Source organism: Ostrinia furnacalis, unplaced genomic scaffold, assembly GCF_004193835.3.
Source record: "Ostrinia furnacalis isolate ACB-3 unplaced genomic scaffold, ASM419383v2 OfSCF1850, whole genome shotgun sequence".
NCBI classification, from domain to species: Eukaryota; Metazoa; Arthropoda; class Insecta; order Lepidoptera; family Crambidae; genus Ostrinia; species Ostrinia furnacalis.
The window spans coordinates 1-16,313 of NW_021132089.1; the positions used below are offsets into that span (position 1 = coordinate 1).

The 16,313-nt window shown below is 39.0% G+C and overlaps 3 protein-coding genes across 3 annotated transcripts; 1 reads left to right on the forward strand and 2 right to left on the reverse strand.

The window, feature by feature from the left end:
• Window positions 1-4: 4 nt before the first annotated feature.
• On the reverse strand, window positions 5-11,057 carry LOC114353889 (exportin-5-like; the record flags this gene model as incomplete). The annotated part of the gene is made up of 13 exons (XM_028306030.1): window positions 10,725-11,057; window positions 10,498-10,558; window positions 10,215-10,366; window positions 9,534-9,693; window positions 7,762-7,980; window positions 6,727-6,897; window positions 5,882-6,046; window positions 5,469-5,597; window positions 4,595-4,837; window positions 3,958-4,088; window positions 3,382-3,523; window positions 1,837-2,020; window positions 5-103 (listed from the first exon to the last, which is right to left on the reverse strand). Coding segments are annotated over exons 3-13 (1,783 nt in total), but the record flags the coding sequence as incomplete, so codon positions are not given.
• A 353-nt stretch (window positions 11,058-11,410) lies between these two features.
• Window positions 11,411-14,205, forward strand: LOC114353884 (Proteome of centrioles 1). Its single transcript, XM_028306025.1, has 7 exons — window positions 11,411-11,795; window positions 11,874-12,092; window positions 12,206-12,531; window positions 12,614-12,698; window positions 12,790-12,909; window positions 12,987-13,121; window positions 13,448-14,205. The coding sequence occupies exons 1-7, from the start codon at window positions 11,661-11,663 to the stop codon at window positions 14,159-14,161; spliced, it is 1,734 nt and encodes a 577-aa protein (XP_028161826.1). The 5' UTR covers window positions 11,411-11,660; the 3' UTR covers window positions 14,162-14,205.
• Window positions 14,206-14,279: 74 nt separating this feature from the next.
• Atox1 (Antioxidant 1 copper chaperone) lies at window positions 14,280-15,108 on the reverse strand. Its single transcript, XM_028306024.1, has 2 exons — window positions 14,963-15,108; window positions 14,280-14,787 (listed from the first exon to the last, which is right to left on the reverse strand). The coding sequence occupies exons 1-2, from the start codon at window positions 14,969-14,971 to the stop codon at window positions 14,578-14,580; spliced, it is 219 nt and encodes a 72-aa protein (XP_028161825.1). The 5' UTR covers window positions 14,972-15,108; the 3' UTR covers window positions 14,280-14,577.
• Between the last annotated feature and the right edge of the window lie 1,205 nt (window positions 15,109-16,313).

Sequence of the window (16,313 nt, forward strand, 5' to 3'; positions counted from 1 at the left end):
TCGCGGCGGTCGGCGGGCGGCGCGCCCTCGTACACCAGCGCCGCAAATATTTTGTCCAGCACGCGCGGCAGCAAGTCCGCACCTGCTACACCCACGCCTGGGCCTGGAGACATTTTATTTATTTATATTTATTAAAGAAACATACAACACGTTGGTAACATAAGTAGGGCTCACTGCAAGTGACGCCTAGGCCTAAGGACATGTGTTAATATAGTAGGGCTCACTGCAAGTTGGTTGGCTCGGGCAATACTGGAATATTTTCCGAATCACGCGAACGAACTAGCAATAAAACTTGCAGAAGTTGACTTCAGTAAGTTTTATTGCTTGTCTAACGGCCGAATACTGAAACACTACTCAAATCTGTCACTCAGCTGACGGGCTCCTAAATTTAAGTATCCTTCAATTTTAAATGGTATTCTCAAACGCTACTCAACGGATTTGAAGCCGTGATCAGCTAAGCAGCTCTCAAATGTTTACATAATGGCAACATTTACCAAAAAAAGTATGTTTTCATTTTCACAAATGATAACTTTACGTCTTTTATCCATTACACGCAGCATCGTTTGGTTATGTATTGTCTTTTATGGAAATATACTCAATCAACTTAACATAGAACAGTTTATTTTTAGTTTCTATTATATATAAATCTCGTTTTATCATATAAAAAAATTAATGCTTGCATTTTTATTTAATTAAAAAAATAATTTTAAAGGTGATACTTTTTATTGTTGAAATCTATTAAGTGGCGATCGTGGACCGAAACGTAACCACAATTGACATTTATCATTGTTGACTGACAGAGCATCAAATTGACAAATCAACAACTCTTGGAAATGCTGCTATGCGATGTCCCCTTAATCCTCAGAAATAGGCATGTTTATGTAAAGCGATTTCATAGCAGCTATTTTGGTTGTTACTTCGTGCACTATACGATGCACAGTTGGCTGTTAGATGTGGAAGATATCACCTAGTACACGTTCATAACTTCCCGTTGCGTAGAACAGTAGGGTTATAATAAGTATTTGGTCCACTGGTTGTATGGCATTTGGTGAGGGGTTTCAAAGAGCTTCCAAATTATGAATCCAGAAACAACACCGTTTCTTTAGAGACGCGGAACCTCGCTCGGAATTGCATGTCATTATAATAATATTTTTCAATAGCGTTCAGCCTTATTGCGTTCCTGCGATTAGATCTAGGTATTTCCTCGAGGCTCGAAAGAAATGATAACGATGACACACATTATTTACCACTATTTAGGTCGATTTAGGTATAAGAATAGGATTTAAGATACCGCGCAAGCACTCTCAAATTTAACAGCTGCTTAAGACGATTTGACAGTTGTTTGAGTAATGCTTAGCGTTGAATGGCGTTTCAGTATGCGAAAATTCATTTAAGTGGCGTTTGAGTGCAACTTAATTTGAGAGGTGCTTAAATATTGAGAACTGCTCAGATATTGTTTTGAGTATGCGAAATGTAAGTTTAGGAGCTGCTTAACTATTTGAGAAGCCGTCAAATATTTAAATGGCGTTTCAGTATTCGGCTGTTAACCTCGCTTAAATGTCGGGCCGCACTTGAACAATGTGTCAAATGTGTCGCATTAAAGCGGCTCTGCAGCTAGTGGCGCCACATAGTGAATGACACAATGACTGCCAAAATGCACGTCCACATCGCGCGTGTGGAAACCCGTCACACGCGTCCATGCTAAACTGCGCGTGCGCACGCGTTAGTTTTAGCATAGATAGATTCTAAGCTGTAAGCCAGGTCAACCCGAAGCATGTCCTCCCAAGCACGAACTAAGACGGTCTGCCTCCACTACGTCACTAGCGCCGCACTCACCCGCCAGCTGGCTGTAGGCGCAGCTCAGGAACACGAACAGCGCCGAGATGAGCGACAGCAGCAGCGACAGGATGGGCGGCGCGCGCGGCGAGCACACCACGCAGCGCTGCAGCAGCTGCAGGCCCTCCACCACGTTTGGACGGGGCTCCGCTTGAAGCAGTCGCGATAGGACCACATCTAACACCTAGAAAAGACGTAGAGGTTTGCAATTTGGTTGTCTTCGTATCGTAATCAAATTAGAGCCCCTTTGGTACTAGCCTCTGTTTAGCATAGGCTTACTCACACGATAAGGGCTATATTTCACCGGGACACCATGGCGGCGCAACCAGTCGCCAGCTACCAACAAAATGTATACAGCTCTATAGAGAGTTACTCACCTGTAGGCCTAAGATGCGCGCCGCGGTAAGCGGTTATCACGCCATTTTATCAATTTTGCCCATACATTTTGACGTCGATAAAAGTTATCACGGCGCGCATCTTAGGCCTACTGGTGTTCGTTTGGTTGCGCAAAGCTGCATACATTTTGTTGGTAGCGGCGACTGGTTGCGCCGCCATGGTGTCCAGGTGAACCTTAATGCCCTAAACCCTAACCCTATAGCCCTAATGCAGATATGTGACGCAATGTCACACCTTTTGCGCTGCAGCTAATTTAAACGATGCGCTAGCGCGGCGCAGACGTACAAGATTATGCATGACAGAATAGCGATGCGGCACGACGCTAAGCGCCGTGTAATAATCTAACCCCAGCAGAAAAGCCGCGACAATACAACGCGTGCGTGCGTGCGCCATACATTCATCGCATGCCTAAACTGGACAAACGCTAGTGTTAAGGGTCTCTTTACATTTTTTGTAAGATTTGATTTTGAATAAAACACTGAAATAAAGATCATAATTTACACCCAGTCATATTTTTTAAATCTCAAACAATCTCCTTGCCAAGTGACTATGACCACTATTATCAACACAGTAGAGTTCACGCACCTGCGACAGCGCCTCCCACTCGACGTGCAGCGGGTGCGTGACGTCACCGTGCGGCGGACACGACTCCACCTTGTCGAGCGATGTCCGCGTCCGCTGCAGGCGACTCTGATCACTATTATCAACACAGTAGAGTTCACGCACCTGCGACAGCGCCTCCCACTCGACGTGCAGCGGGTGCGTGACGTCACCGTGCGGCGGACACGACTCCACCTTGTCGAGCGATGTCCGCGTCCGCTGCAGGCGACTCTGATCACTATTATCAACACAGTAGAGTTCACGCACCTGCGACAGCGCCTCCCACTCGACGTGCAGCGGGTGCGTGACGTCACCGTGCGGCGGACACGACTCCACCTTGTCGAGCGATGTCCGCGTCCGCTGCAGGCGACTCTGATCACTATTATCAACACAGTAGAGTTCACGCACCTGCGACAGCGCCTCCCACTCGACGTGCAGCGGGTGCGTGACGTCACCGTGCGGCGGACACGACTCCACCTTGTCGAGCGATGTCCGCGTCCGCTGCAGGCGACTCTGATCACTATTATCAACACAGTAGAGTTCACGCACCTGCGACAGCGCCTCCCACTCGACGTGCAGCGGGTGCGTGACGTCAACGTGCGGCGGGCACGACTCCACCTTGTCGAGCGCCGCGCGCGTCCACTGTTCGACGTACGCCCACGTCACGAGAGGGGCTGTCGACATGCAGTATCTAGAAAGAAAAAAAACTTCAGTACGTGATTACTTGTAAAAGGGTAAAGACCCCAGGCAATTGATATACTTTTTTAGGATGTCAAAATAAGATTCCTATAAATTTTGTAAGGCAAAGGTGATTTTACGTCATCATCGAACTCAATAAACTGACAATAATTCATTTTACATATTTTTAAAGCTGCTAAAAATCAAGTTTTACAGCTGTTTGAAAACGTAGTTGTAAGTCCGGTCGCCGAGCAGATAGAATTTGCTGCAAACTGGTGCCCTTCGCACAGTGAGCGTGCGAGCGCGACAGCAACGTAATGGGTAAACGCGAGCGATAAGGATGGGTAGCTTGGGGTCATTGTTCGAAATTCTATCTGCTCGGTGACAGGACTTAAGAACATAAACACAATAGATATATTTAAGTAGCATTCGAAGAACAAGTCTTACCTAAAGCTATCTAATATTTCGGTGCGACACCGACTGAAGAATATGGCAAACTCTTGTTCACTGTCGTAGTCCATACACGCGTACGCGACTGCGTCGTTCACGCCGCTCACCCGAGACGTAGGGTACGTCACCTGCGACAAGAGAATGCATTTTTACAACCGCCAGAATATCAAGTTTTATCTTACACTAGCTGTGCCCGCGACTTCGTACGCGTAAAAACCCGTTTTCGCAACATTTTTCATTAAATCGTTCCTCGATAAATGGGCTATTTAACACTAAAATAATTTTTCAAATCGGACCAGTATTTACGGAGATTAGCGCGTTAAAGTAAACAAACAAACTCTTTAGCTTTATAATATTAGTATAGATTACTCAGGACGAATAATATGATTAGCAGGGCACATAGTACGCAGAGCAGACGGCCGATGGGGCAGCAAGGTTCAGGAGGGGTACCGGAACGTCTACCTACAAGGTGCTGGATGCAGGCTGCTACCAATCAATATGGAAATCATTGGCCTGCATTGACCTGTGCCTGAAATGATGATGATGACTCTCTCAGGAGTACCTTGAGCACTTGTGCTTGTGCTTGAGGAAGGCCAGCCACAGGCGTGGGCGGCGGCCCAGCGGTGGGACGTACCTTGAGCACTTTGGGCGCGGAGGCGTGCAGCCAGCGCGGCACGACGGCGAGCACGTGAGGCAGGCGCGCGATGTGCTCGTGCTTGAGGAAGGCCAGCCACACGGCGTTGGCGGTGTGCGCGAGCGTCAGCGACGGGTGTGACGTCAGCAGCAGCATCGTCTCCAGCAGCACCGGCAGCCAGCCCTCGTAGTTGGTCGCGTACGCCCATAGTGACGTCAGCTGCTGGGACAGACCGGCGAGGACCTAGACGTGCAAAATAAATGGCGTATTTTTATGATTCTTTCAACAAGACAAATGCAACCTAGAGCTCATTCGTAGCTTTTGTAATTGGAGTCGACGCTACGATGCAATGCTACAAAATGCTTTAAAATGTGAGTACCTCCGCACTACAAGTAATACTAGAAGACATGACTCTGTGGTTCAACATAACAGAAAAAAAAGTTATAATTTATCGAAATGATATGTTGGGTCTAGGGTTGCCAGATCCATAAACACAAAAGCCGGACTGGGTGCTTAATTTTGCCGGACATTTAACCCTATACATGCATGAGTGCTTGTTATTATTCTGTGACTCGATTTTCGACTAGCGCGGCAACATAAAAAGGCGAACAGGCCGGACAACAGAATATTTTGCCGGATGAGTCCGTAAAAAGCCAACCAAGTCCTGCTAAGGCCAGTAAACTAGCAACCCTGGTCGGGACAATATTGCGATCGAAAGTAGGGAGACACAAAACACAACACGATAGATACAATTTCCATAATAGCTAATCGTCAATATTAAAACTGACATGTGTACGACCGCCCCAAGTACGTATTATTTTATTCTTTGTGTACCTTGTGCACGATTTCAAGGAGATTAGTTTCCAAAACATACCTGCGACAGTTTCTTCAGGAACAAGTAATGCTGCTCATCAACCGCATTGATGCTGGCCAACGTCGCACGGTGGATGCACGCGATTGCGTCATCGCTGAACAAAATCATCAGCGGTTTGCGCTCCTTTGTCTGAAACGAGAGCATTGACTCAATTGTTTGAACAGATGGTCTAATTGACCCGAATGAATAAAAAACAAACAGATAAATTAATCCAGTAATAGTAATTGTGTGTCTTTAGAAAGCAAATAAGAAAATTTATTTGTAAAAAGTACTTATTGTAGGCAAAATCTTCCCTTTTGCCTTTGGTTAAATAAAGGGTCCTCCTCTCCTCTTACAGTGAACATATTGATAATGGATGATGATGACTAAATAATATTATTTTAATCGAAAATGGACTTAGCCAAAGTACTCACGGAGCCCTTTCTATTAACGACTTGCAACAAACACTCGGCCGCCGGCAACTGGAATGCATCGTCTTGCAATAAAATGCACAGAATCTGTAGCAGGCGCCCGTTGTTCATAACCACGTGATTGGTCGACACCCATTCCACGAAGCCAGTCAGAGTTAGCAGCACGACCTGTGACAAACAAGAATCTTAAGTCGTCGTAATATGGACTACTTTGCAACAAATATGTAAAGTATGATACGCCGTTAAATGTATACTACGTCTGGAGTGTGGATTACTTGCAAGTTATAATAGTGGTTGCTTCAAATAACAATCTTATTAAATAAGTTACAGCAATTAATTGCAGTTTTTAGTAAAAGTACATCCCATCAAAAACAATACTTGTCAAAAAAACCAAGTCTCGCAACTCAGTTGTTCTACGGTAAAAAGTTGTGAGATCCATGTAATACCAAGTCCAGGCCAGGAAATCTTTAACGTTTTACATAAATTATTGACTTGGCCATCGCACTAAATAATTTAATTTACACGTGTTTTCATGCGATGGCCAAGTCAATATATTTATGTAAAACGTTAAAGATTTCCTGGCCTGGACTTGATCTGGGAATAGGAGATGTTCTGCAACTGTAGACAGATGTAGTATTTATTGGCTGGAGGAGCAAGGGCCAATGGCAAACTAACACAGAAAAACTGATAGTGTTTGTAATTAATTAATAGCGCTATTTTTGTCGCTAATAATATCCAGCTGGGCTAGGATGCGCGCCGTGATATACTCTTATCGACATCAAAATGTATGGGCAAAATCGATAAAATGGTGTGATAACGCTATTCGCCTACAGGGCTGTTTTATTTACCTGCACCACTCGCCCATTGCTGGCTGCGGCGTTGTAGTCTCCTGCAGCTGTCTTCTCGCGAAACTCTTGCACGTGCAGCTCGATGAGGCGCATGAAGAAAGCAAAAATCTCCGACATGTTGCTGGTCAGCGCTTGGTAGATGTCCTTGCGACGCTGATGCTGCTCCAAGGTCTAGGAAGGAAAGCCATAAAAAATAAGACTTTTTTCAAAACAGACATTCATCGTTCATCATCGTCATCATTTCCGCCATAGGAAGTCCACTGCTGAATATAGGCGTCTCCAAACATTCCCATAATTACCAGTTGGTGGCGTGTTTATTGTCAACATTAAAATAATTTCAGGAGACAAAATCCACTTAGGATCCAATGCCCATATTCACAAACATTACTATGAGGTCTCACAGTGCGCGTGGACGCACAGGGTGACACACGAACCAATCACAGAGCCCTATTCAACGCTGTGCGTTCGATTTGCTGCTTCACATAAGCAAGCATCGTTTGTGAATACGCGCGTAAGTGTTTTGAAAGTAAGAGGCATTCTGCAAAACTGAAAATACACAATATTTTGCCAAACCTATGCATGACTGTCATATTAAAGCCTTATGTAAAATTATATTACTAATAGTTGCAGCTGTTATGCACATGTTTGAATTACAAATATTAGATAGTGACAACTTGTAGATTTTTTTGTAAGAAATTGTACTCAAGGTCATTCATGAAACAACAATTTACACAAGTTAAATGAAGGTTAGATGCATCTGATTTAATATTGTGTTAAGACTGACAAAGTATGTAGCCACTGAAAATTGAAAATGAAGATAGTTATAACTGTTATAAGTATTATTAATAATATTTAGATAATTAGCAGATAAGGCTGAATTTTGTTGATTGTCTTTTATAAAGTGGGTAAAGAATGGTATTGCAGGTTTAAACCATAGCCCTTCATTAGGTTTTTTTCAAAAATACTCAATGTGACTTGAAATAAAAAATACTCAATGTGACTTGAAATAAAAAATACTCAATGTGACAATCGTACCTGTAATGTCGCAACATCCTCAACAAGCCTCAGAAAGACATGCAGCACAATTTGCGTGTGCACATGTCCTCTTGCGCACGCGTCGCTGAGCTCCGCCAATAAAGTGGGCCACTGTTGAGGCCATTCGCGCTTGATCATCTCCACGATGACGCGAGCTAACGCATCGTTCAGGTGGCCAATCTCCCATCCTCCCATGTATAGCAGTTTCATAGCATTTTCCTGTTTAAAAAGAACACTTTTTATGTACAGATAGAAGATAGGTTAAAAAAAAATTCAAATGATTTTGTGAAAATAAAAAAAATTGTTTAATTTACAAAACAAAGTTTTATAAATATTTTCTGACTTTTTTCCAAGTGACAGGAGGCAAACAAGACTGTGACATAATTACTATATTGCATAATTTGTATTCATTTGATTTCTTTATCAGTAATGTCTGCTGTAAGTATTTACCCCATGAACTTAATTAATCTCAATATAATGATGTAGTTTGTCTAGTATTCACTTGATTACTGTTGTTGTGTCACCCAAATTGATGTGTTTACACTGTATTATGTTAAGGCCAAGTCGCTGCACGGTGGTCCCGCGTCTATGTAACAGCGGTCAAAAGTGGAAAACTTCTTAATAAAATAAAATACTTTGTAAAACATTGTATAATATTATATTATTCTACTGAAATTAAAGTAATACACTCTTTGGGTAAAAAAGACTTCCTTTTTTTAGGCAAATTTCGCAAACCAGTGATATAAGGATCGCTTAACCAGTCAGATTGTCTATTTTTGAAAACTTTTGTAGACTGAGATGCCTTTTTAAAACACTCACAATTTTTTTTGCACATGTAATTACTCTTATTTTCTAAATTCTGCATGTCAATATTTTTCTCATCACTAACTAATGATAACTTTAGATGTTGGTACACAAGACGAGACTTTTCAGCATTCGTGACTTTTTTTAACATTCCATTGCTCAAATACTAACAATCTTGAAAACGAGCAATGAATTTCTTAGCTTATAACAGAAAAATCAATTGTTTTGAATTTTAAAACTAAGTTAATAATGCAACTTTGGACCCCTACTGTCAAGACCTTTGGTACTCTTGGGTGAAATTGCATACAAAATATAATAAAGCGTATTGTCAGCTAACTAATGACGTATAAATTGTTACGGGGCACGACGGGGAACTAAACTAAAAGTCTAAAAATATTCAATAAATTATCAATTATTTTCATCATATTTGACATGTTAATACTAGCCATATAACTTTAAAATTTTGACAACAAGTTACACATTACCTTTTTCCAGGATTTCTATTGTTAAATTCACTAGTTTTAAATACAATTTATAAACAAAACTTTATGTAAACAAAGCAATAAACTTAGGACGCGCTGATAGCAACCGTCCTTAGGCTTGCAAGCAATGACTTCTGACTCGTAAAAGTATACCAATTTGTTAAGAAACATGTTGGTACTTTAATATTTTCTAAAACTAGAGGTTTTTAACTATCTATCTGCGTAAATAAAAAAAGATTAATAGACAACTGATTTTTTTGACTTTTGACCTCTGCCGGGCCCACAGTGCGCTGGATGGAAACAACATAGGGCCTGGTGTGCGTTTACATCAAACACGCTCATTCGCGTCACTAGCTCGTCAAAAAATTACATTAAATTTATGACGGATTGTACAGCGCCCTAGCGGGAAACGATCAAAAACTAAAATTTTCATACATTTTTGAAATAAACTCACACTCAGCCCACAGTACAAACTTGTATTCTTACCTTGATAAATATCTTTTCTGCCTGAGTGATCTGAGTCCACCTGTACTTGACTGTGTGTTCCATGAGCTGCAGGCCGAAGTGTTTAACAACCGCCGAGTATTGGCTGCCGCTGGCCAACAGCAGGCCAGCTTGTGCACACCATGGAGAATTCTCTTTGAAGCTATGTGACATAAAATGTATTAGAATAATGTATGTATGTAATATAAGAATAAGGATTTAATATTGCCTTCAACATTACACTATTCTTCATTAAATTGGCATAGTCATAAATGTTTATTGCATCATGTTGGTACATTTGGATCATAAATAACAACAAAAACATCTTCGTTCAAAAATTACATGATCTCATTTCTTATTAGTCACAAGTCTGATTTTGATCATGAATTTAATTTAATGATATGCTGTTGGGAACAAAAAATAAGTAGGTGTAAAACATTGTTGTCTTTGTCATTGTGGAAAATGCCAATTGGCATTGCAAGGTGAGACATATGTACAGAGCACACCTATTTTAGTTAAAACAATGCATAATACTTTTATAAATAAATAATAAATAGGTCATTAAGGCCATTTAATTATATGATCTACCATCATTGGCATAATTTAAAAGAAAAAGATATTGAGAATATAAAAATGTCTTTTGTTAGGTATTATTTATAGAACAAAGAAAAGCTTTAGTTTTACCTTTCACAGGCATTATAGGCTTGGTTGCGGGCCTCGTGTGCAACTGTGGGGTTGAGGGTCAACTCCACGGCACGGCTCAGGTCATCTGCTATGAGGGTCACCTCTCCAGCCACCTCTCCTCCGACTGCTCCAACATTCATTGTAGTGGGATTCTACAACTAAAAAAGCATTATAAAAAAAATTACATTATAAAGATTAGGGTAAGAGCCATTTTATCATAAAAACTGACTGGTTAAATATTTTAAAATAAAAAATTAAGAAACATACTCTTAAGTTTTCTTACCCAATATCCTGTGATAAGTTTTCCCCATAGAAATAGTTACTTCATGATCTTTTGTTTTACACTGGAAATTTAAAATTAGGTGAATGTTTTTGTATGTTTATGATGAAACAAATTACAAATTCGCGAAATTGAAACACGTAAAATTTAAAGAACATTCAATGACATTACCGGGTGCAGTTGAAGGCATGCAATTAAAACCTGCAAGCGACAAAATATTAAACACTTACGCATCCCAAATTTGTTCAAATTTTATTCAACGATATAGTTTTGTAAATACTGAAAAGTATTCGCGTACTGACTGACCACAAAAAACACGAAACACATTCAAAATAAAGAAAATACCTCGTGTCGAACAGAAAGAATTTCGGAATATTCCATAGACTAGCTAGACAATTGAGTTTCTTTTTTAGTTCAGGAACGATATGAATCGATGGCTATAGAAACGTGATGAAAACAGCTTAGCCCGTGGCTTAGCTTATTTGGTGTATTTATCTCACAATATCTTCATTTTGCAATGTTCGTCCGTTTTGTATTAGAAAAGTGCTTGGTTTTGTGAAATTTATAGCCCTAGAAACTATGAAGTTTCTCTGTATGACTTAAAGATTTGTCACATTAGATACGTTTGCGTTCTGCGGTCTGCTGCAGTTCGTTCTTTATGTTACGAACTATGGGTACTTATGAACGAGGTTATGAGCATCAAACTGATGCCAGTGGCCTTTGCCCACCAGGCACCTGCTGGCCGCACCCGTTTCTCACCTGCCTACCCGCAACAACCCGGCTGGTTTCTGAGTATGTTGTTCATTCATGATTCGGGCTGCTGCGTTCACTTTGATCTGACCGCAGACCGTAGAACGCATCTAGTATGGCAATTTGGCAAATCCCTAAAATGTGGTTAGAAGAGCTCGGCAGTTCGGCAAAAAATTCACAATCGAGTTATTAAAAAAAAAGTAATTGCTCTATGGCCAATGTTTTGGTTTGTAAACGTCAAGTTGACCGACCAATCAACCAAATGTCAATTTTGAATTTGAATCTGCACATCGTAGTTTATTTTTCGTAATAACATTACAAAAAAACGCTAATCCAACTAAAAAGTATATGCTTAGTGCTAAGAGTTATACGAAGGAGTTGCATTTATTATCCAACTTTGTTTGGTGCTATTTAATATGGATAATAAAATAACATTTTTGGAGCCATCGTTAGAGAAACAACTAAAGGGGCACCGAAATGGCATTACGGCTATTTACTACAGTCCTAGTGAACAGCAGCTTGCAACTAGCTCTTTAGATAATAGTGTTCTGGTAAGTTTTATTTTAAAGATTAAAAGTTGTTTGCTGTTGCCTGCTAACAGGCTCAATAAACAAACTGGTCGATTGCAGCTATGGGATCTTCGTGGAACTATGCGGAGCTACAGATTCCAGGGTCATGACGAAGCAGTCATGGATGTTACGTTTTCCCCCACTGGAAAATACATGGCTTCTGCGTCACGCGATAAAACTGTTCGTCTATGGGTACCTACAGTTACTGGTAGTACAGGTGTCTTCAAGGCGCATTCGCAGACTGTACGCTCTGTTCAGTTCAGTCCTGATGGTACCAAGGTGAGTGTTCTCAACTTTAGTTACTTATCATTTATTTATGGTTCACAAAACAATTTGATATTTCAAGATGGTCATTTAGACTTTATTAATTGTTTTTATTAACATTTTTTCAGATTATAACAGCATCAGATGACAAAATAGTAAAGCTGTGGTCAAGTGATAAACACAAGTTTATTGCATCTTTTGTTGGTCATACAAATTGGGTGAGATGTGCCAGAGTATCCAATGATGGCTCAGTGATTGCATCATGCTCTGATGACAAAACAACCAAGCTATGGAACCCCGACACAGGGGAATGTGTTCATACATACAAGAACCAGAAAGGACATGGGTTATACTTGGCTTGGCACCCCTCTGGCTGTTACATTGCAATAGGCACATCTCAGGGCAATATTAAACTTTATGATATCAGAACACACAATCTGGTACAGTATTATAGGTAAATACTTTGCATTATGAATCATTGTTGTTGTTATATTTAAAAAATGCTTGAAAACAAATTAATATTGGTATCTTTTCAGTATCCACAATGATGCTGTCACCCAATTGGCTTTCCATCCCAGTGGAAGCTATATTTTATCATCTAGCAAAGATGGAAAAATGAAGGTAACAATTTGAATGTGCAATACCTTTTGAATTTAAGTTTAAATTAAAAGTATGTTGTAATTAACTGCTTTTATACTTAAATGTTTTCTAGATATTAGATTTATTGGAAGGCCATCCAATTTTTACCCTGAGTGGTCATAATGGTTCAGTAAATGCTGTGAACTTCTCACCAACTGGCAATAGTTTTGCATCAGCAGGGAAAGATAAACTGGTATGTATAGCTTGATTTATTTGTGTAGTATTATTATGTGTCTACTGTTAATTAATGATAAATAAATATTTTTACAGGTGTTTGTATGGAAAACAAACTTTACTGAGTTTGCATCAGAGTCTAAAGAAAATGTTGCTCAAAATCAGGCTTCTGCTCCAAGAACAACATCTCAGAGCTCAAAACTTACTTCAGCTTCTAGAGGGAGAAATCAGGTTGTCAAAAAGAGATAGTATAGATTCAGTAGTAGCTATTGTGACCAATAGTCAGTATCTACCTAGTATGTAAAATGTTGGTAAATGGTATTTGTATGTAAATAAGCTATAGATTTTATATGACAATTAAATATAATATATAATATTGTATTTATCTAAAGTTATTTTCTTGTTTAGGTGTGGTCATTCACAACTGTCACTACAAAGTATACAGTAGCTCTTCAGAAACTTGACTTTAGAGAGAACTGTCTCTTTAACCCCCTCACACGTTCCTCTTCTTATTAACATCAGGAGCAAGTATATTAATTTGATTAATTACGAATCAGGGCATAAGGACTTGGTATCAGTGCTACCACAGCACCAAGTATCCTGTGACTACATTTGTGCACCTTGATGACGCGTCAGATTCGCCCCAGGAATCTGGGAGGTTTTCCAGCTTCCATGAAGAGCCAAATGCTAATAGTACAATGATTGATGCAAGTCCTATGAATCCTACTGGTTTGTCAACTTCTTTGCCAGACAATTCAACTAGGCTTTCTGCCAACAATTCCTCAGTGCGATTTGATGCTCCTGTTGATGAAGGTTATAGTGTTGGCCACATGAGTCACATTCCTCGAACCCCTCCCAGTCCTGCAACCTATACAATACCTTCAATTATAAATCATTCAATTGGAACTGCAGTAGAGAATGATGAAGACCTATTTGGAATGATAAAATTAAAAGAAAATGATGTTTGTTACACCAGTGGCACTATAGAGTGGGTTGGAAGAAAGAGGACATTTCCTTTGAACAGTGGGTTCAAAATACTTCATGAAACCCATACACATAGCAAGACTGAACCAGCCTTGAAGAAAGTGAAAAGGATGAATAATACTTTCACTGGTAGAGCAGACAAAATAAAAGAATGTGATTGTGCTGATGTTCTGCCCACTGTCAATGCTATTGTTGACCACTTGAATGCACTGCATGAGGCAGTAGACCTTGTGGATTTGAGGCTAAACACATTAGAAGATAATTTGAGTAAAAGTGAACAAGGATGATCACTAGTTTAATTTTTAATTATCGTTTATTTTATTATAATTAAAAGTCAGTTCATGAAAATATGTAATTTATTAATAAAATACTGTATCAACTATTTATTTTTATGTAAATAGTACAAACAAAGAATATAACAAAGTATTTTATACTTTAAAATATTTAGTACAACCTTACTTTATAATGACGATTATAAAATTTTGTGAGAATGACATAAACATCTAGTTGCCTTTTAAATGATGTACTTATATGATTTATTCCCAGAAAACCCCATCCTTCTGGCCAGTGTGGTCAGTCAGGGTTCTTGTTGTAGAATGAGTGCATATCACAAATACAATTAGATGAATTGTAAATCAATGAAAAATGATGTCATCAAACCTGATTGCCATATCACTGGTATGCTATGCAACTGACAAAAATATTATTCCTTCCCTACATAAGTAGTTTTCTTTCCTGTTTTCTTGATCACATCCAAGAGATGGTCAGCGCTGAGTGTTGATGTCACTGATACTTTCTGTTCTGGTAGACTTATAGACACATTCTCGACTCCCTGCCCTTTTAGCCTGTTAAGAACTCTTTCCACAGCTCCAGAACAGCCCTCACAGGTCATTTCCACATTAAAGATGTGTGTCTGTAAAATAATAAAATGTAAATAGATAAAAATAATCTTGCACGTAAATGCCGTTAAACTGCACTGCTTTTTTACGTGGCTAAACTGAGATGTGAGTATTAAGGAGGAAAAATACGTGGCTACTTAGTTTTCACTCTGTTTAATACCTTTATAAAGAACAACACCAATTACTTACCGATGACATGATTATTGCTTGTATTTAGTAGAAGTTAAAATTGTAATAGTTTGTGAGAGCTACAAATCTACAATCTGATATAGGTAGGAGGCATAATCTTATCAATTTTACAGAGATTATTGAAATGGTTTACTAGACATTTGGCACCATAGAGAAAAGTAATACATAGGAAAAGTAATACATAGGAAATAGAGAACCCTCTGTCAAATTTTTGAGCCTACTAATTGACAGCCTGGTGTTAAATTCGCTGTACTTAACCTACGTACGTAACGCTCACATACACACATAGTACACGCACACATACATACATAAAGTCCACGCACACATACACACAGTTCACGCACACATAGGCCCTCATAACCTTCAAAGAATTATTGTTTTTTTGATGTACAATGTAGAATTTTTTCAAATCCATTATTTTGAAAGTATTTATCTTTATGGTGTACGTATTGTATTATTTTCAAAACAATGGATTTGGAAAAATTCTACATTGCACATGGAAATGCAAATAAACAAAAACTTTTCAATTTAATAATTTTACTTTATTTATGAACACACATAATATTATACACCAAAAGCGTCTTTTCGCAAAGTTTTCAACAACACTAAAAAAGCATTTGCACTTTGAGAAAACTCAGATCACTTGTTAACATAACAGAAAGTTTCTTCGCGATTCACGAAGGAACGAACAAAACTCCGATGAACCAGAACAGCAGCAGGTACGAAGGAATGAACTTGAATTTGACTCGACTCTTCAATACTTTAATAGGGCCACAGAACTCATAAACGATGGCTAAGAAAACAAGAATGCATTCAACCTAACAAAAACAACACCGGCCATTTTGGAGGAAAAACAAAGTTGCCATATGTTAAATAGTAATTTCTACTACTCTATTAAGTAAATTATAACAAAAAATGTCACCGTTCAGTTTTAAATTAAAACAAATTAATTTCATTTTAAAAAAAGTTTTCACATTGTAATTAACAATATTCTGAAATATATTTTAATTAAGAAAAAAATGAAAATATGAAGGAAACAGGAGCAGCGACATGCGTTTTAGGGTAGTTAAAAAGTATTCCTATTATATACCAATAACATTGATGTTTATAATATCCTAGCCGAATTTATTACCCATAATAATATAAAATTGTAAATAGTAATGTATATTGTACTTATGTAAACATTATTTTATTTTTATTATTTTGTAATTATATCACACCTAAATTGATCCTATGAAAACCATCCTTTGTTCCGTTTCCATCCGTAATTGATTCGTTTCCCTACCTTTTAACTTTAACCCAATCCCACCCTGTCTAAACGCAATGTCCGCAAAACTTATGGCAAAACTGA